Genomic DNA, 21254 nt, shown 5'->3' with positions numbered 1-21254 from the left:
AAATACAGTAAAACCATTTATATATAACTACTCTAAAGAGCAGCACTTGATGTAATAAAGTATCATGAATCATAAACTTTAACCACTACCAGACCACCCATTGGGTTTTTACGTCCAAAAGGTGGCTGCCTTGTTCTGACAGGATGTATCGGTACGTCCAAGCAGAACTCAGCAGCTGCACAGAGATTGTGCAGCTGCTGAAACTGGGAGCCGGCTGTAACTTCAGCTGGAGCTCCCAGAGAGAAGGCACATTACATTCCCTGCCTTCTCAATCGCTGTATACACAGCTATGGGCGCCACCACGATGCAGCCGCCCTCTGACTCAGCGGTCACGTGATCTGCCGGGCTCAGTGTCTTGCAACAGCTGCTGGGTCCTACAGGACCCAGATCAGCTCTATAAGCTATATACACAACTTGCAGGAAGCTAAATCTACCAGCCCCAGTTTCAGGGAAAATCAGCCTCCAACACAAAAAAAAGTGATCAGATGTCTCTAAAGGTCTGTTATGACCTTATGGGACACAATGTACAAAAAAAAAAAAAAAAAAAAAAAATTAATAGAAAAGTTTTTTTTTAAAAAAAATGTAAATAAAAATTTAAAAAATAGATAAAATACGCCAATAAAACACTGTTATTAAAGGTTATACCCCCACCCCCCGACGACACCATACAAAATAAAAATTACTGTAATGGAGAGGAAAAACTATTTTATAAAGTTTTTTAGTAGCACACAAAGTATTTTGCAGGCAGATTTTGACGCGGAATCCGCCTCAAAATCCTCCTGTAAAAAGTCTCCCATTCATTTCAGTGGGAGTCCCTTGCTTTTTTTTTTTTTTTTACGCTAGCGATTTTTTTTTCAGCTAGCAGGAAAAAGAAGTGACATGCCATATCTTCCCGTGGATGAGTCAGCTGCAGTGTCCCCGACGCGGAACTCCCTCCTGATTAGGTCCATTCATCCGGGCCTAATCAGGAGAGGGATGCCGATGTACTGCATCAGCATCCCGTTGCGGTTAGCCACATGGAAAAGTAACACGGCATAAACATACCTTAAAGTCTACCGCTAATTAATATATCAATGACAGCCTGAAGTTTGTTCATTTGATGGATGTCATATACAATTGTATTAGTTTGTTAATGTCTGGTGAGACAGAGCTATGTGGAAATACTTACTTGTTCCAGTCATCTTTATCCATATTAATGCAGGTCACCCAGCTAGCACACACTGGTAGTGGGGAGGCTGCTATTTTGGCCGACAGTGTGTGTGTGGAGGTCTAAAATAAGGCGATACAATTTCTCCTATTTTGCATGTCTTGACACAATAGATTGACATCAACTTTAATTCCCTCAATTTTCCGTCATGGTTTTATATAATCGCCACCAGTACCTGGAGGGTGACCTGTCAAAGGGTTGGTTTAAATTTTTCCCCCGAATCCCCTGAATGTGGGGAAATGGTTTTTGTGAACAAGTCATCGGTAAATTTGTGCAACTTAGTAGTGGCTTGGTGTCTGGATTTATAGATCTCACGAGAATGGTAGGCAATTCATAAAATAAGTAAAAACTCAATAAGGTATCAAGTAGTTACAGGCTAACAGAACAATGCCAAATGTGCCATGTCTGCTGTCCATGTGCATGTGCTCAGAAAGGTAGAGGAGGCAAACATTCTTCCTGCTCCATGTCATAATTCTGACACTTGGGCGAGGGGGTGCGTCTTGTCGAGCAGGATTTATTGCTGTCTTCTGACCACTGCTATTTAAGTAGCTGACACTGCAGTGATGTTTTGCCTTGACTCCTGCTCACCCCTGTGCAGCCAAATGTATGCTTCTTGCTGCTTACCTACTTATTGCACTATTTGTTCTTGTTGCTATTGTCTGGCCTCTCTTTTCCAGAAGGGATGCATTCACCCTAAAGAGAGTTCTAGAGGAGGTACCCTTGGCTCAGAGAGGCAAGGGCATCTATTCAATCAAATTTCTGGTTCTAGAACCAAACAACCAGTTGTGCCTCATAATCACTTACATGAACAAGTTTCTTCTTTAAACAAAATTCAATATGGACTCCATCAGATACGAAAGATATGCTTAAGCCAGGGGACTTGATGGCTTCAAAAGACCTAAAAGTTGCCTAGCTACAAATTCCAAATCTGCCTTCCCACAGATGCTTCCTGAGGTTTTAGTATTCAGGAATTCGCAGGTTTAGCACCTTCCGTTTACATGCCTACCCCTCACCATCTCCACGGTTCCATGTGTGTTCTCAAAAATCATTGTGGTTCTAGCGTTATCGCTCAGAATGCAGAGAATATTCATAGTACAGTATCTGAGCGATTGCTTCCTTAGAGCGTGTTCTGCAGAAGTTCTCTCCACACATCTCTCATTTGTGATCCAGTTCATGATGCGCACGGTTTTGTAGTAAACTATAAGAAAAATTTCACATGACTCGTCAATTTCCCAAATACCTGGGGTGTGTCCTGGATACCAGGACCTTCACCATTTCCCTCTCAAGTAAGAGAATCATCAGTCTGAGGAAACAGCATGATTAAGTTTCAGTCAGATTTGCAAGGAAAGTATTAGGCTACCTAACATCAGCACTAGAGGTGGTCCTCTGGGCCAGATTCCATTTCAGGATGTTACAGAACAACATTTTAGCACAGCGGATCAGGAACCACAATCTTCTGGATGTTCCTATTATGATCTGGTGGTTAGACCCAAGGGTACTGCCAGGAAGGTCCTGGTTTCCCCAGATCCAGCTGGTGATCACCACCGATGCCTCAAAGGCTGTAGTGCACTTTTAGGCTCCAAGGCCTGTGGAGTCAGACAACTCCCCCACTGTTTTCGATATAAACAAGCAATGGGGACTAGGAGCTCCCTTCTGATTCAGGAAGGTCTTCCCTCTCAGCAATCCATCTGAATGGAGTGCTGAACAAGAAGACTGATTGGTTCAGCAGGAACCCTATCCACGTAGCCAAGTGGGGTTTAAACCAGCAAGTTTTTCATCTCTCAGTGTATTAGCCTCAATAACCAAGAAAACTCCCAGACTTGCCTCCCTCTCTCACCTGGACAGACCAACTTTTCTAAACAAATGAATTTCTGACTCCATGGAATATTCATTCTATTTATCTAATTCCCAGAGTGCTCAACAGGATCTGAAAAGAGCAGGTGAATGCCATCCTCACTGCCCCATTCTGGTCAAGACAGGCATTGTTTCCTGTTTTACTTCTCCTCTCCAGGGAAGAGTATTTGAAGGCTGCTCGCCTCTGTCCAGACTGGGTTTCTACATACAGACACCAGAATGCTGCAGTTTTCAGTCTGAAGCAGTGTATTGTTGACTTGCAAATAGACCTGGTACACTCAAGGACTATGGAAGAATATGGAAGTTATGGGACAATATGGAACGGCATTTCTTCCATTACACCTGTCAGTTTTGCAATTATTGCAGAAGGGATTTGGCAAAGGGTTCAATCTCAACACCCAGAAACCCCACCTACTGCTATCTTTGCCTTCTTGGACAGAAAGTTCTCTAACCAACCTCTGATTATAAGGTTTTTCAGGGCCATGAGAAACCTAAGACCTTCTGTGCACTGTCCCTTTCCTTCATGGGATCTCTGCCTGGTTCTGCACCATCTGGTAAAGCATCCCTTTAATCCTCTTCAGACTATACAGCTTAAATTATTAACTGAGAAAACAATCATCCAAAAGAGTACAGAGCTCCAGGCTCTCTCTCGTGTGGAGAACCCTACATCAGGTTTTCTTCTCAGACTCTTATTCGAAGGTCTGTACCTCACTAATGTAAATGTTAACCAAGAGGTAGTGCTACCATCCTTTTTTTCCCCAATCCACAGAGGGCTGAAGAAGAGTCCTTCCATATACTGCATACTACACCTGTTTCTGGTCTCAGGGGGTTTATAGGTATGGTGAACTCATCATTGGTTGTCTTAAATTGCCATATAACTCTAAACTTTTATATATGGTATGGTTTTATATATAATGGTTTTATATTTGTGCTGCCTTGGATTTTAAGGAAAAGGTGAAAATTTTAGATGTGTGAGAGTAAGGGCCATGAGTTTTATAGCAGAAACTCATGTGAAACCTACCTAATTCTTTCGAAAAATGGTCCACCAATGTGGGACACCGCTGATCCACAGGACACATGTACCTTTTGACTAGAGACATGGTAGTCACTTTTCTTACTTCCCTTGATTTTGGTAATAGACATGATGCATTTAATATGTATAAACAGGAGCAAAGTATTTCTTTACAAACTCCTTTAATTTTGTTGCCAAATATGTAACAATATGGAAATGATTTATTAATATATTCATTCTCGGACCACTTCTTTCTTATCAGGTAACCTGGGCTGACCTCTTCTGGGACATCTGCAGCGATAGTATTGAATATTACCAACCTGGCTTTTCCAAGGATTACCCAAAACTTCTGTCTCTGAAGAAAAGTGTTAAGGAGTTACCAGAGATTGCTGCATGGATAAAGAGAAGACCACAAACACCATATTAATGCAGCAGTACTGAGGGCTGTACATTGTTGTGATCTCTTTAGTGTTATGCTGATGCTATTCATATTTTAAATATTTTACCAAAAATACTATATACTGTATGACATTGTTTCTGTATTAAGACCTGGATGCAATATCAACCTGTCTTGCTAAATAAAATGAATGGTCAGTTCTGCGCGTTACTACATGACAGCATAGAAAATGTCTGAAGCCATGTTTCCTAACCAATAGGTTTTATCATTGAAGCTACAATCTCTATAGACAAACAATAACTATATAATGTGCTTTAAAGTCTCAATGTATCATCATTAGCTGCTGCCATAAATCAGTTCATTGATATATGGCCTGCAGGAACTGTCCTAGTAAACTATAATAGTGTGAATACCAAGAACTGTAATTGAACTTAATCAAAAATTATGCCTGAAAACTTGCTCAATTTTTCAGACAGAATAGGCCTTCAGAGGACTCATTTTGCTTTAACTTGCTATCCACTATCTGTTGCAGGGAGCAGATATCTTTTGACAGCAGACACTCCACAGACATAAATTTACAGAAAGTTTGTGGGTCTGTTTGCCTGTGAGTGACAGTATTATATAGAAGCACAGGATTTAAGGGCTCTCTCACACACAGCTAGTTGCACGAGTCTCTTGATAACCCAATGCCATGCTAGCGGGTACTGCACCTGCCATAAACAGCACTCCACAGATTACCGTATTTTTCGGACTATAAGACGCACTGGACTATAAGACGCACCCAGGTTTTAGAGGAGAAAAATAGGGAAAAAAAAATTTCAGGCAAAAAATGGTAAAATATTTAATATATGGGAGTTGTAGTTTTGGAACAGCTGCAAGGCCACATTGACAGGTGACCCTGCAGCTGTACGGGGATGTATAGGGCGTTTTTTTGTGGGGCCAGGTGTAGACCGGGCATTTTCAGACGCAGGGATACCTAATGTATATGTTTCACAGTAATGTTATACTTTTATATGTATTCTAGGGAAAGGAGGTGAACTTTTATTTATTTTATTTTTTATTATATTTTTTTTAAGTGTTTTTTTTTTTTTCTTTACTATTTTAATATCCCCCGCCTAGGGGGCTTGAACCTGCAATCATTTGATTGCAAGTCCCATAGACGGCAATACAAGTGTATTGCCGTCTATGGGAGATTCTATACATTACTATCGCGGAGGGTCATAGACCAGCCGCGATAGTAATATATATCTATGACAGGCCTGGGAGCCTTCATTAGGCTCCCGGCTGTCATCGGAACAGGCCAGCTCCTGCGGCCTCGTATCACTAAAGGTATGAGGCGGGGGGGGGGGGGGCTAACTAACTGTCGGGACCTGCGGAGGAGCATGGTTTGCAGCATGGCCGTGCTACTGCCACCGCTGGTTTTCTTCAGCGGCAGTAGCGCGGCAATCCGCAGGCCCCGGCAGCTAAGACAGTCCCCGGCATCTGCTGTAATAGGCCGGCGGATGCCGGGGAGTGTCTTAGCTGCCGGGGCCTGCAGTATTGTCACACTCCTGCCGCTGAAGAAAACCAGCGGTGGCAGTAGCGCGGCAATCTGCAGGCCCCGGCAGCTAAGACACTCCCCGGCATCCGCCGGCCTATTACAGCAGATGCCGGGGACTGTCTTAGCTGCCGGGGCCTGCGGATTGCCGCGCTACTGCCGCTGAAGAAAACCAGCGGTGGCAGTAGCACGGCCATGCTGCAAACCCACATTCAGACTATAAGACGCACCCTCATTTTCCTCCGAAATTTGGGGGGGAAAAAGTGCGTCTTATAGTCCGAAAAATACGGTAACCAGCACAGTATTTCTTTTTACCCTGGCTGTGTCATTTTCCTTTTTATATTACGCACCATTTATATCATGGCATTACAATTATCCTCTATGGAACCATATTTTGACAAACAAAACCTAATTACACAGAGGACTCTGCAAATATTTTATTGTTTTGCAGTGTAACAAAAAAAAAAAACTGTAAAATTTATTCAATGGCATAGAAATAAACTGAAGAGACATGTAACAACCAAAACAAACATATAAAATATACACATACCTTAGAGTACAGCAGACAGCATTAAAGAGGTAGGGAAATTATATTGTACAAAAATACTGACATCTAAAGAACTAATGAAGTATTTAAAAACATCAAGTTTCATATCAAGAATGTTTTTCAAAAAGTTGTTTATTCAGCTGCCAAAAGGTATGAAATAGAACACTTCATTTCATATAGGAGTTCAAATTTTCTAAACGCATGTAAATCAATAGCAGCTATTCTTAAAGTTGAAGGAAAGCTGTACAGGTGTTCAAAGTCTTAAAGACAGTAGAAAACCAATGGCTTTAAACTGCATTTCCAGAATCAGGCAGGCAGTGAAAGTCTTTTTAAAGACCTAGTGATGTTTTTAGAAGTGTTGCCATGTCAAGAGGTATGGTTCCTTCGTCTCCTAGTCATAAAGAGAACAAGTGTTATTATCCCCAACCAAAATTAAAAAAAAAAAAAAAAGTTTCCTATTACAATATAGTAAAATTCTGTTTGCCTGGGACAAGGTAGTCCCAAAATTGAAATAATCGTCCATAGTTACAAAACTAATCCCATGTTAGTTTAACGGGTCAACCACCTGACAATCCTACAGAAACAAAGCCCTAAAGACTTAGTCCTGGATATACTGTCTATTTCATGGACTGAACACTGTCTTTGACTAACACCAGTGAATAGTTCTTATTGCATCATAGCGAGTTATAAAGCAGTGAGTTCCCAAACTGCTAGATTGCTATGGTACTGACAGTTCAGTTCAGTATAGTACAAATATAGGCAACAGATATGCACTCCTTACAAGGGAACCAACTATTCCCCTAAGTGGGTGTCAAAAAGTATTTGGGAAGTCCCATCACAAATTGTAGTATAATATTTCAGCACAACAAAATTCTATGTATGAAAAAACTTCATTCCATAATCTTCATATAACACACAGCCACTCAAACAATATAACATCTGGATATTTGATGTCAAAGTCCGAACGTTTCGGTCTCAAGGACCTTCATCTGTATAACATTTGATGTGGCATGACACATGGAGCAAAACCACTGTTTCCATATGGTTTTGCTCCATAAGTCATGCCACATCAGATGTCATGCAACTGAAGGTCCTTGAGACCAAAATATTCGGACTTTGGCATATATTTTTTGATTTGCTGTGTGTTTAATTTTTTTTATATGAAGATTATGGAATAAAGTTTTTTCATACGTTGAATTTTGGTGTGCTGTATTATACTACAGTTCAGTATAGTAATCTAGCCATTCAGTAGCTCAGTGAACAACAACTCACAAAGAACTGAACTCCATTCATAGGTCCGTGGTCAGTTCAGGAAATACAGCCTACACACAGACAGGACATGGTTGTGTGAATAAGGCCTTAGTATATATACCACCATACTCTTCTTTGGATGCAGCGCACCAAGAACTCTGAGTGCATGTATCCATAGGCCCTGTGTCAACAAAGACCTTATGAATGCACCCAATAACATGCTGTGCTTTGAGAACACAGGACCCATTGTAAAGGCTTATAGACGTACATATGTACCTCAGTAGCTCAAATACTGCTATATTGTGCATTTTGGAAGCTTGCTCAGTAGAATTGCCTTAAGATGGAGTATCACAGCTGAAGAAATGCATTTTAAACTAAAATGTGAAATACCTGTATCTGAGGTAGTCATATCTTGCTCCAGTCTCAACTTCTGTTGACTGATTTTTAACATGGACTCCTCAATTGTTCCTTTGCCAATCAATCGGATGACATTAACTTCCCTTGAAAAAACAAAACAAGCTTTGATAAAGCATACCTAAAATAATAATACAGAAATAAAAAGGCAGCTTTGCAATAGATCGTATTACAGAAATATGATTTCTTCTCCACTTATATGGTTACTTTCCTTCTCTTCACTAAGGCTCCCACCTTCAAAAGCTTCAGTATTCGTCTTCAGCTTCAAAAAACAGAGACATCTATGGAGGGGAGGGGGAGAGCTGCTGCCAGGGCATAAAGGATTTATTGTCTAATTCTGTGCACTGGTAGAGTGTTATCTTGAAAGATTTAGCCGTGTTCAAAGATCACACTCACTTACAGTGTAGCAGACCCTACAACTACAGTCATTTGTGTCTTATATCCGGCATCCTCTTCCATTGACTTCTGTGTAAAAAGTAACTTTGCTTGATAAGTTAAGGAGGAAACATTTCATTATCAAGGCGAGAAATATGACAAGGTTTCTCATATTCAACTGTGCTATTAATTTATGAAAAGGGGTTTTTACAATGGGCCTTGCAGAGTGTGGTGCGGTCTGCCCCATAGAAAACAAACCCAGTCCAAGGTGGTAGTGCTGGAAACTAGGAGTGGCACAGGAGATCACAGCCTGCACTGTGAGGATGACAAGGTGTATGACAGCTGGTAATTGAGAATCTAGAACAGGTTATGGGTGCAGCACTGTGGAAATTTTGGACATTGTACCCTCACCATGACATTGGCCTTCAAGATCACCAACACACATCTAATGTGCATGGGCTGCTGTAGTCTATAACTGTGAAAATACTAAATCCTTACTTGGTCTGCCCCACTCTGTGGCACCGATCTTCTGCTTGCTTGTCGTTGTAAGGATTGCAATCAATGTCATGAAGGATTACAACGTTTGCTGATGTGAGATTGATCCCAAGTCCACCCGCTTTTGTAGATAGAAGGAATATGAAGATATCCATGTCATTATTGAACTCATCTATAAGATGTATCCTGTGATAAATGAAAGTTGTTAAAATCTTAAACACATTCTGATACACAGCCAATTCAATACAGCAAAAAAAAAAAAAAAAAAACTCCCCTCAAAAAATCCACACACACAAAAAAGGTAGGGTTGGGCAATTTATTGTATAATAACCAAATGTCAAACCAATTAACAGACATTATCTTGTTCACATTATTATTTTGATTTGGTTAGTACAGTTTGTCTCACACTGCATGCTAGTGATGGTGGTTATTTACTGTTGTGGGAAACTGCTACTATAAGCAATTATTGGGTGAACCTCGTGAACTTCACCTAGTACATATTCACAGGTTTGCCTGGTGGTTTGTTCAAAGCAAAAATGTCCAAACCAGAACTGCTATCATATTCTGGGGTCTCTTTGGAGCCCAAAGTATAATTAGCAGAAGCCATGAGGAAGTGAGTAAATCGTGTTACTCACCTCCCCTAGACCCTAGAGTTTATCCAAGTCCTCTTCCAGCCACATAGATGCAAGCATCATGAAACCTGTGAGACCTATGAGTCATAATGCTGTTCCTGTCATTCATGATGCCCAAAGAGGATGGAAACCCACGCAGGAGGTAAAGTTATGTTTACTCTCCTCCCCTGAGCCTTTGATAATTATACTTTGGGGTCTGAGATAATAGCAGTCCCAATTCTAATGTGCATGATCTAAAAAAATGCCGAGCTAACCTTGTGAATATTCGCCAGAGGGATCGAGATTTGCCCAACAAATATACTCACCACCAGTACAGAGTATGCCACAACAGTAAATCAACTGTATCAGCAGACACTAATACAGTAGATTATGAGGTCGGCAAATGGGCAATTACCTTTCATTGGGCTACAACCTATTTCGCCCTTATAAGCCGCCCCTGGGGGCATGGCATCTAGAAAGGGCATGGCCTAAAATCAAGTAAAATGCCCAATTAATCTCTGTATGTCAGGCATTTGTTACAACAGCACAATATAATACCTGTGTCTTTAGGACTTAAGTAGGCCATACACATTAAATGATTAGTCTTCTGAAATAGTTTGGTCATTTCAGTCAACAAAGTCAGGGCTAGTTGACATGAGGTTCTGCGTGTATACATTCCGTCGCGGTTGCCGATGCAGTGCACTGGCATCCCGCCGCGGCAATCCGCGATGGATTAGGCCCAAATGAATGGGCCGGAGCCGCTCAGCCATGGAATCCGTGACAAGATAGGGCAGCTCACTTCTTTTCTCTGCTGCTAGCTAGCAGAAAAAAAAAGCGAGAGGCTCCAATTGAAGTCAATGGGAACAGCGGATTTTGAGGCGGATTCCACGTCACAATCCGCTGCCAACTTGCACCGTGTGAACTAGCCCTAAAGTGAATGACCATCTGTCTGCTAAATAGTTGCAAGATGGAAAATGTACTTTCACTCAGACAGGAGGCAAAATATAATTCTCACTGAACTTCCCCACAAGATAAGACAGTTTAATTTAGTCTATGTTCATTTAGAAACCCATCATTTATTTTTTTCATCTAATGTGTATGGGTAGCCTCTGGTTTCTACACTACTGACTCTCATATCCCTCATTCTGTGTGGCACTTATATAATTTATTACTCCTGTTTTTAATATAAAATAAATGTATCCCTGCTTTAATGGAAATAGGCACTTTGCAAGTGCCACTAGAATCTCATTAGGAATTCAGTGCTATGTACTATAGACCTTCAGAGTCACAGTATAAACCATGGGTACAGGAAAGCGATAGCTAAAGCCTCTCTAAATACAGCATGATAATTTCAGGCTGCCTGTAGTCACAGATCCCTGCTGTGCTATAATGTAGGAGAGCTAAAATACAGTTAAAGGATCAATCAGAACTGGCATGTAAAACCGTAGATTCAGCTATGCTATATCTGCAATCTAGTATAACCAGCATTTTAAAAACTGTCCATATTGCTTTTTTCTACTACTGTCCCTCCTTACATAAGCATGTGCTTCTTGCGTGCGATGCTTGACGGGACATTTATTATTTGAAAATACCATATTTCTGAAATATAGCCCTGCAGTGTTTTGCAGAAACAGGAAATGGCTACCAAAGATCTATTGCTGAGTACCCCTATCTAATATGTAGGTTTTTATTGTTTAAAAAAAAAAAAACAAACAAAAAAAAAAAAAACACAAGAGCAGAAAACTGGAACACAGAACTAGACATAAAAGCATAATACACAATCTCTATATACCTTTCAGAGATTTGCGTTTTTCCGTCTAGTCGAAGATATCTATGCTGATGATGTTTCAGGAAAACTTCTAGAATATCCAGCATCATGGTGAATTGGCTAAATAGAACCACTCTGTCACCCTGCAACAAAAATATAAGTCATTCCAACTCTAATGCAATTGTGAGCATTGGTGAAGTAAAATCTCAAAGAATTCCTGGAGCCACAGGCATCTCTTGCTACAGCTAATGTAACCTTCAGGCAAACACTGAAAATAAAATCTAAAACACTGTAGGCAGCAAATTTCCCCAAAAGTTTCCCATTTAAATACCTGTAAATTTAAAAAACATACAAGTGGGTCTACATATAAAACTCTGTAAATACTTTCTGAATATGAGGTTGCAAGAGAGGGAAGCTTTGCGGCCAGAGACAGCTAGACTCCCCATAGAGAAGGCAAAGGCTATTACCATCCGTGCCTTCTTAATTGTACTGGCCATCATGCTCTCTGCTCTGGTTATGGCAATCATGTAATTGCCAGGTAATTGTAGGTACTACTAGGTTTTAGCTAGATCGGGAAAAGCTCTGCAATGACTCTGAAGGATACATCTCCCCTATAGTATAACAGATTATATCAGCCACAGTCAGGCTAGGTTCACACAAGAGTAATTTTGTGTGGTCTACCGCCTGAAATTCCTCTCCAAATTCCAGCTTGCCAATTAACCCCAATCAAAAAAGAAATAGAGACAAAAGAAACAAAAAACAAACAAAAAGTGTGATTGCAAGTCTATGGGACTTGCAATCAAACAATTGCAGGTTCAATATTTTTCTCGTACGTTGCAACGGGGCTGGGAGGTGTTGGTGGAAATCAAAATTTATTTATTTATTTAAATTTTAGCTGTTTTTCTGGTGATCAAAACAATAGACAGTCCCCAAAACCATATACCCTCCTCCACCCCTGATAGTACTCATCCATAGACTAGTACTGGGGGAGGCATTCCTCCCTGCTCTCACAGTATAGCGCTATAGGCGTTACTGTGAGGAAGGGCGCTCCAGTCAGGAACACCCTTCTGACAGTGAAGAGCTATGGTCTTCACTTGGGGCACAGAACATGAAAGCCGATAGTGTGCTGAATAAAACCGCATGTGTCCCAAGTGGTGAAAGGTCCTCTTTAAGGATGGCTGATTGTTGTACTCTACTGTGTCTGTAAGTCCCACAGGCAAACCTTGCATTCAGCGGCACACACGCCATTCAAACCCCTTCTCACTGTAGTGAGGAGGAACATGAGACTCTGGACTCTCATTTCAACAAACATGGGAGCTCTTGCAGGTGTTTCGTGATCCATCAGCATTTAGTCAGTCCTGTGGTTAAGCGAATAACATACACAGTATGGGTGAACCATTTTATGGAATTTCTCATGTATTTCCCTATGTCTATATCCATAGATCAATGTCGCCATCAAGGCCCGAAACCATTTGGAGAGCAAGCTTTCAATTGTACTTAAAAGCAAAAAACACTTGCACAGCTTTCTCTCATACACTTGTGTTTTAAAACCAGAGAAAGCTGGCTGCACTACCAGATTTATTGTACCAGAACCTCTCAAGGAAGAGATTTGCTAATAAAAAATGATTTAGAACCAACTTGCACAGCTTACAATACCTTTTTCTTCATGTCAGACAGTAGTTGGCCAAGAACCTCAAATTTTCCAGAATCTAAAAGCAGTTCCTTTTCAAGTTTATACTGAGAAAGGCTTGAAAATTCAGAGCAAAGTCTGTGGAGTTCAAAGTCTGTCATAACTTCCATGTCCTCAAAAATTAGATCGGGATTAGCATCACAATGTGTTGGTTCCTATATGAAGAAGAAAAACACAACAAGAACACACCATTTAAAGAGTATGCACCAGGTACGATGTTACTTTAATAAATAGGCAGTCTTGGACTTTTCGGGTTCTATTACCTTTTCAAAAGGTATATTGAAATGGGTTGACATGCTCCCACAATAAAAAAAAACAAAACATTACTGTTTCCTGTTTCTTTATCCACTGCCTTCTAGTGGTTACTTTGCTTTCCCATGGTTTCAGACGCATGTTACATAGATCAACCTTATGGTATGCTACTGAATGGAGAACATGACGACTGGGTGACAACAGCGAGAGTTCCCACTAGTCCAATGAGAGGTACAGCGCCGGGGGGGGGGGGGGGGGGGGGGGTGTGTTTGGCTCTGGACACAACCAATTCTCCAACTAAACCCTCAGACACCTGTGATTCACTTCCAAATAGGCGATAACCCCTCTGATACTGCTGGTGAAATGTCACTCATGTCTGTAGGACGTCCCACATTAAGTGGAGAATGGCTACTTGAGGGTTTATTGCATGTTTGGAAGAAACACTCACATCCGAGAGGTTAATTCAGAATTGGGAATTTAAGAACAATCACTTTTCTCTGAAGGGTTATTGTAGATTTCAGAGGGAACTGCTAGCTGGTTTGTGAGGAAGAGTTTCTTAGGAATGAGGTCATGGTTAGAACGTTTTAGTCTGTGTGAAATAGCTGTATGTGTTATTGTGCCCTCTGCACTATACTGCACTCTGTGATATTTCACTCTTGGGTGTCAACAGGTCCTCTTCTATCCAAGCTACACCTTCAAGCCTAGGGTTACAGAGTGGATTCGTGGTGCTTTTACCCAGTTAGGCTGGTTTATAAAGTTTGCATAATAGTCTCAACTGTACAGAATTTTACAATTCTTATCTACATGCTAGGGTCAGTCATACTGAAAATATTGTTGGCTTTCTGTCTGCTTTCAGGTCGCAGAAGACTCTCAATGCAGCCCTCTGCTGGTTCAAAGTATATTGCAACACTGAACAAGACCGACATTAGTATGGGCAACAAATGCATAGCATAATAAAAGCTTCCATCCTGTTTAAACATTTTAAATCTTATTTTGTTAGTTCACATATAAAATGCTAATATGTGTTTTTTGCACTTATAACCTGCTTTGGATTGTTTACCTCCAGGATAAGTGTAATACAGTAGAAAACATCAGAAAAAGGTATGTTTAGATTAGGGTAGAGATGGGAACAGAGTCTTAAACTCACATTACCAATCCATCAAGAGAAAGATCATTTTATAGATCTTTGTGAGGAACTGCTCACTTACCAGAAAAATCTAATTATTGCTATGCTTTCAACAAATTTTAGCTTGGGCAGAGGTGTATTTACCTTGAGCATCAGTTTGGACATGGAGCGCAGTTTTTCTGCCGTGTAATACTGCCTGTGTAGCAGAGGGTGATTGGCCATTTTTCTTAAGTGCATCATTACATTGCAAAGCTCTGAATTTTTCTCTAAGAAACAAAAAACAAAAAAACATGCACAAAGGATTTAAAACCCACATTTGAGAGGGAATATATATATATACAAATTGTTAAGTGCTGCAGAATATGTTGGCAATATAGAAATAAATTGTATTAGTAATAATAAAAATACAATAAGGCTAAATGGGCTTTACCTGGTCCCTCAATTGACCTCTTCAGTTTAACCATTAAATCATTATACAGCTGCTGCTGCTTTTTGGACATTTGGCAAAAGTTGATGTGATCTTGTTTAGGGGGCAACTGCTTGAGGACCTAAGAAAATAGAAACATGCAAGTTATTTACAATACATACTGAAGATTACATGCAGGGGGTATGGAGAGGTTAGTGCAGAGATTTATGGAGGAGACTTATTGTGAAAAGCCTGGAAAGTCATTTATAAAGGGGGTCTGTCAGCAGTAGATTGGTTATAAACCATAACCATTTTTGAAAATACTACAAGGGATCTATATAGTTCTGTTTAAGCTAAACACACACACACACACACACACACACACACACACACGGATCTCCCCTCTGCTTCTGTGGATGCCAAACTATCAGTGATCCCTTCATATTTGGTGGACTTGCCCCTTAAGCCACTTTTGGTTATCCATTCACAGGATTATCCAGTGACTATTAGCCTATCTGTGCCTTTTCCAGCTTCGGTGTTTCTACTTTGCCTTAAACCAGCAGGCCTCTGCTCTGGTAAAACCCATCTAGCTTCCAAGTGGAGGACACTGAACCTCATAATTTCTGAAGAATGTATTGACACTATTATGCTTTTTGATAAGATTAAATGCCATAACTGTGGAGATTGCAATCCCGATTCCCTGGTAAGGTCGAAACCTATGCCACAATCTATCTATCTATCTATCTATCTATCTATCTATCTATCTATCTATATAAAACTCAAATTCTGTAGTAGTCTTCTCTATACAAATCCACAGTTCTCGCCCGATTCAGGGGAAATTTGGCACGCCCCCTCTCCACGCACAGGACCAGAATACTGCACACATAACATTTCGCTAGCATCCCCCCCGTCATGAGATTGGGCTCCCTGAAGTTAGGCCCTATACATATAATGGGGAAAAATGAAAGCGAAAGTGCTGAGGGGAAAAAAAAAAAAAAGAGTCTCATGCCCAATGTTATTAAAGCCACTGTTCTTATAGGAAATTCTAAGGGAGCAAGTGTTTTCATTCTGCGTATTCCTTTGCTACCAAGAGACATGTCCTTCAATTTTAAGCGTCTGCAGTTTCTAATCTGACTGGCATTTGCTATGACTATAAACAAAGCACAAGATCAATCACTTAAAGTAGCCGGCATTATTTTGGAGAGCCCACGTTTTTCACATGGACAGTTGTACGTTGCTTGCTCTAGAGTGGGTAACCCCAAAAATCTTTTCATATACAGGTATGAACCGGAAGGTAAAACCAGAAACATTGTTTAACAAAAAGCACCACAATAGATAGTTGTGTAACTGTAAACCAATTTTACTCTTTTTTCTGTGCGCTACTTATAGATAACACTGGAGGAGGTTTTATAAAACAATTTATTCTACAGTTTCCAAATATGCCTCTATTATACAGTTTGAGCCCTTTTTTATGTAAAATGCCAATTTATTCATATAAAAATGGGGGATAAAGAGCATTGTCGGAAACTATAACAGATCAAAGCACAAAAGCACTTTTCCTCTCATTTTCATAAAGTGCAGTTTACATGAAATGGGGCCGCAAAGCTGAACAATAGAGGCATACTAGAAAACAGTAGAATCATCACTACAAGGTATTGCAATTAGGTTTATAACCAGTTTATAGCCAGGCAGAGCAGTAGAGATGAGAGATGTGGATTACCTGGGCAGAAATGTTGATGGATTGGCGGGATCAATAGTTAGTTGGGAGGCCACAAAGTAGAACGTAGAAAATCTCGTGTGATTATATAAAATACCTTATCAAACCTACGAGAACGTGTCATATGTTTACCTCGCTTTTTACTCTTTTGAGAATGAATGGCTTCATGATCAGTTTTGCGTGGGCAATTCTCTCCTTTTCAAAAGTGCTTTGCTCATCAGTAGATTTCTATGCAAGTTAGACAAAGGAAAAGTTAGTATCTGTCATGCAAACACAAGCAATTGCTTAACGAACTTGGCACATAGGATGAACATCTATCGCACAGTATTAACCGAGCCTATCAAAAAAGGTAGATGCACACCAGTGGGCAGTGTATCTACATACACATAACAACCAAAGAAAGGTCAAGAGAAATGAGCCAATGACACAGATGTAAGCAGAGCAGCAAAAAAAGAAAATGTTTATTTATTGTTGTGCACAATTATTTTGACATTACCGATTTGGTGGAGAACATTCTCTTGATCTCACTGGTACTGCTGCTGAACATGTGTGGCATCACAAAATTCAGGAGAGACATAAGTTCCAGCAGATTATTTTGGACTGGAGTCCCAGTTAGCAGCAAACGATTCTTGGCCTGTTTGGGCAATATGAAAACTTTTTGAGAACTTTAATGTGGCCACTGAAGAGAAAGAAAGGTACTGTACATCCAATAGACAATGTATTCATGACTTTTGTGTATCACTAAATAAAAACTATAAAATAGTATCTTTCCCGGACCTTGTATTAGTCTCAGACAGTTTGTAGAATGAACACCATCGGTGCACAGAATCTGTGCATCTGGCTACGCCCCAAATCCTGGCGTAAAACAGATGATTTTGAAGACACCATGTTTAATTCACCTTTAGACCTATTCTCTTTGCCTAACCATGTCCTAAGGGACATGGCTTAAAATGCAACAAAGTGCACCCAAATTGCTCCAAAATTTTGGCATAAAGCTCAGCCACAAAGTAAGTCATCTAATGGGGGCAACACGGTGGCTCAGTGGTTAGTCTTGCAGCGCTGGAGTCCAGGGTTCGAATCTCACCAGGAACAAAATCTGCAAGGAGTTTGTATGTTCTCCCCGTGTCTGCATGGATTTCCTCCCATTTGACAAAGACATACTGATCGGAAAAAAATAAATAAATGGGGCTCTCAATCTACATTTTAAAAAAACTAAAAGTAAGCCATCTAATAAAAGGTCTAGACATCTGCATGAGGCCAACCATTCATAAACCTAAGCTACTGGGGGAAACACGGTGGCTCTGTAGTTAGCACTGCAGCGCTGGAGTCCTGGGTTCGAATTCCACCAGAATCAGCATCTGCAAGGAGATTGTATGTTCTCCCCATGTTTGTGTGGATTTCCTCCCATTCTACAAAGACATACTTAAAGAGGACCTTTCACCATGTTCGGGCACAGGCAGAGTTATATACTGCCGGAAAGCTGACAGTGCGCTGAATTCAGCGCACTGTCGGCTTTCCCGATCTGTTCCCGGTGTGAAGAGCTTACGGTCCGGTACCGTAGCTCTTCTATGCTCAGAAGGGCGTTTCTGACAGTTAGCCAGAGACGTCCTTCTCCACAGCACAGCCAATCGCGCTGTGCTGTGAGAGCCGGGAGGAACTCCCCCCTCCATCTGCTCGCAGTACTCGTCCATAGACGAGCATTATCAGGAGAGGGAGGGGGCGTTCCTCCACGCTCCACAGTACGGCGCGATAGGCGCCGCGAGGCAGAAGGACGTTCCTGGCTAATGGTCAGAAACGCCCTTCTGACCATAGAAGAACTACGGTACCGGACCGTAAGCTCTTCACACCGGGCACAGATCGGGAAAGCCGACAGTGCGCTGAATTCAGCGCACTGTCAGCTTTCCAGCAGTATATAACACTGCCTGTGCCTGGTGAAAGGTCCTCTTTAAATGAAAAACAAAAAAACAAAAAAAAAACACACTACATTTTGATCACTCCATTTAAACTCTTTGGGACCCATGAAGGTGGCCAACACCACACTTGGCTATCTTTGTCAGCCCCATAGACTTCCAATGGAATATTAGACATGCTTGGCTGTTCTGGTGATTGAGGGGGTTCCAGTGTGATGCACAAACATTTATGACCTTTCGTGTGGGTATGTGATAAAAGCAGACTATGGGAAAATGCCTTTACACGCAAGCCCCTAATGTTCTCAACACTTTGAAAAGCATTCCTTTGGTCATAGAATTTGTGTGGCTTCCCAAAAGGGGAGTCAGGGACTGCACAGGGAGATGTTGATCAAAATGACATAAGTTCCCCAACATGTAAAAGATGCCCTTTTAGTTCAAATCAATGTAATTTGCTTTTCTGCTGTGAAGCCTTTTCAGCCCTAGAGAGACGCTGACTGTGGGGTATCTGCCCTTATTATTACTACTTTCTCTTTTGTACCTCCAACATTTGAGTGTGTTGCATTAGCAGTGTTTATCATTCAAGTCTATCTGGGCTTTAGTTACAATAGGATTATGGAAAGTTTTAGAAAAAAAATTATTGAAAACAAAAAAAATAAATAAAAAAAAATGACTGAATCATAAGAGCTTTTTCAGAAACACCAACAAGAATTCCAACAACTAGAAAATCCAAGCAAGAGTTAATAAATGTTAATAAGTATCCGATGACAGATTCCAACAGAGGCATGAACATGCAAGTTGATAGGGAATCTCAGATTTCACGCTTGTAAAAACCATTACCATCCAAACTGATCAATGCTAAATTCCAGTGTAAATAGAAAACTGCGTAAGTGCTAATGTTTACAGATTATGATGTATAAAAAAAGCTTGCAAGTGGTCCAAGTTAGGGCAGCGTCTTTCTTTGACACTGATGTATTATAGAACAGAATCTGAACCGGCCAACAAAAAAAACTATACTTATTGAAGCAGTGTAATCTATCGTAGACACGAAAACTTCATATGCATTCGAGTTCAGATTTGCTCCTCTAGAGAAATTAAATCAACAGAACGGGCTTTGCATGTGCAGGCGGCAAGACTCAAGAGGCTACAAGTGCCTGGCACAAATTCTCCTTATAAAAGATGCATGCTGAGTGACACTTACATTTAAAGTCATAAGGTGCTGATAGCGGACGGAACTCATATTCTTCAGCATGTGACCTTCATCGAAGACTGCATAATTGAGCTTCAGCCGCCGAAACAAGCCACGATCCTCAGCACTGCTGATAGCACAATTGTATCTGCAAACAAGCAAGCATTTCATAGCCTCTTAATTCAGTATAAAGGTGATTTAAAGCCACATTGATTTAGCCTATACGTAGCTACTACATACAGTATTTTACACAGCAACGCACAATATTTAAAAAAAAACAAAACAAACATTTTTCATTGCAAATAAACGCTTTGCATCAAACTAGCAGCTTGAGTTTGATGCACATTTGCCCCTTTTCTTGTACTTGTTCTGTACACACACACACAAAAAAAAAAAAGTTTGCAAAATGGTTGTAATGTGGCATATTCACCACAAGAGGTCTTCCCATTCCCAATAATTACAGTAAATGAAATTAGGCTTTGTAAAACTTACGTTGTAACAATGACATTGAATTCTATAACTTTATTTAAGATGTCATATCGTAAGTGCTTTCTTTCTTCCTGAGAACCTAGAGTAGAAGAAGGGATATTAATGCTTAAAATGCAAACAAGTCTGGTCCTTTTATACATACAAGTTTTCAAACAGAACATGCCGTAATATACTAAGATGAGAACATACCGTAATATAGTAAGATGTTTAGATCTGGACACCAGTGATTGAACTCTCTGACCCAGTTATCTTTAAAATAAAGCAAAGAAAATGTTGAGCACTGTATGGACTATAAGGTCAACCATTAAGCGTTTACAGTTCTTGAGCTTGATAAACCTCAGATCGATGTGCTAAATTTTTATTAGGAAAATACAACAGTGTGCATTCCTGAAAGACAACTGCAAAAACTACCAGAATTTTTTTCATTCAATCATTTATTTGTTTGAAATAGCAAAGCCTTGTTCTAACTCCCATAGACCTGTGTTGATTGTTTCTTGTATGAATAGGAGGGTAAGCTCTGTGTGCAACAGAAAAACAGAGAGATGAGCGCAACAGAGGAGAGCAACACTCCTTGTGAGTTATTCAATAACACTGCACTTCACAAAGGGGTAACTATATATAATTTTCTGGAGTGCTTCTTTAATGTGAAATTGCAAGAAAAAAAAAAAAAACCAAGACACTGATAGACTATTTTTGTGTTCAGGTTATGGGCTTCAGACCCAAGATCAAGACCAAGCTCCTGCATGAAGGTTTGTCCACATTTAGGTGCGGATTCGGCACCTACAACCTGATACCATTCATCAACATTCTGCTGCTAATGTATAAGAGAAGGCTATTTTATAACTCATTCATATATTAAAAAGAAAAAAAAAATGTGTGGAAGAATGAATGTGCTGTCTATTTTAAAATCACTAGAAGGTTAAAGTGGTTGTCCAGGAATTACAGATTTTTGCTCGGAGGCCAGGGAAGGTTTACACACCACACTCAACTGTCCTCTGTTCTGTCTCACC

General features: G+C 40.4%; 2 protein-coding genes across 3 annotated transcripts in view; one reads left to right on the top strand and one right to left on the bottom strand.

Moving 5' to 3' along the window:
• Nucleotides 1-4700, top strand: part of HPGDS (hematopoietic prostaglandin D synthase) — a 63433-nt gene extending 58733 nt beyond the window's left edge. For both annotated transcript variants that reach the window (XM_075265209.1, XM_075265200.1), the window contains exon 6: nucleotides 4336-4700. In XM_075265209.1, coding sequence (XP_075121310.1) covers nucleotides 4336-4500 — 165 coding nt within the window. In that variant the 3' untranslated portion in view covers nucleotides 4501-4700. The remainder of the gene's footprint in view (nucleotides 1-4335) is intronic.
• Nucleotides 4701-6479: 1779 nt separating this feature from the next.
• The window catches only part of SMARCAD1 (SNF2 related chromatin remodeling ATPase with DExD box 1), a 55776-nt gene continuing 41001 nt past the window's right edge, over nucleotides 6480-21254 (bottom strand). Inside the window, exons 13-24 of the mRNA XM_075285547.1 lie at nucleotides 20434-20493; nucleotides 20248-20323; nucleotides 19768-19903; nucleotides 17156-17293; nucleotides 16792-16887; nucleotides 14967-15084; nucleotides 14681-14802; nucleotides 13125-13313; nucleotides 11493-11611; nucleotides 9093-9275; nucleotides 8196-8305; nucleotides 6480-6945 (exon numbers count right to left, since the gene is read on the bottom strand). Of these exons, the coding sequence (XP_075141648.1) occupies nucleotides 6884-6945; nucleotides 8196-8305; nucleotides 9093-9275; nucleotides 11493-11611; nucleotides 13125-13313; nucleotides 14681-14802; nucleotides 14967-15084; nucleotides 16792-16887; nucleotides 17156-17293; nucleotides 19768-19903; nucleotides 20248-20323; nucleotides 20434-20493 (1409 nt within the window). The 3' untranslated portion in view covers nucleotides 6480-6883. The remainder of the gene's footprint in view (nucleotides 6946-8195; nucleotides 8306-9092; nucleotides 9276-11492; nucleotides 11612-13124; nucleotides 13314-14680; nucleotides 14803-14966; nucleotides 15085-16791; nucleotides 16888-17155; nucleotides 17294-19767; nucleotides 19904-20247; nucleotides 20324-20433; nucleotides 20494-21254) is intronic.

This window comes from Leptodactylus fuscus, chromosome 1 (genome assembly GCF_031893055.1).
Source record: "Leptodactylus fuscus isolate aLepFus1 chromosome 1, aLepFus1.hap2, whole genome shotgun sequence".
Lineage (NCBI taxonomy): Eukaryota > Metazoa > Chordata > Amphibia > Anura > Leptodactylidae > Leptodactylus > Leptodactylus fuscus.
Note: the sequence above shows the minus strand (reverse complement) of the source record. Positions and strands in the feature narration are given on the sequence as shown.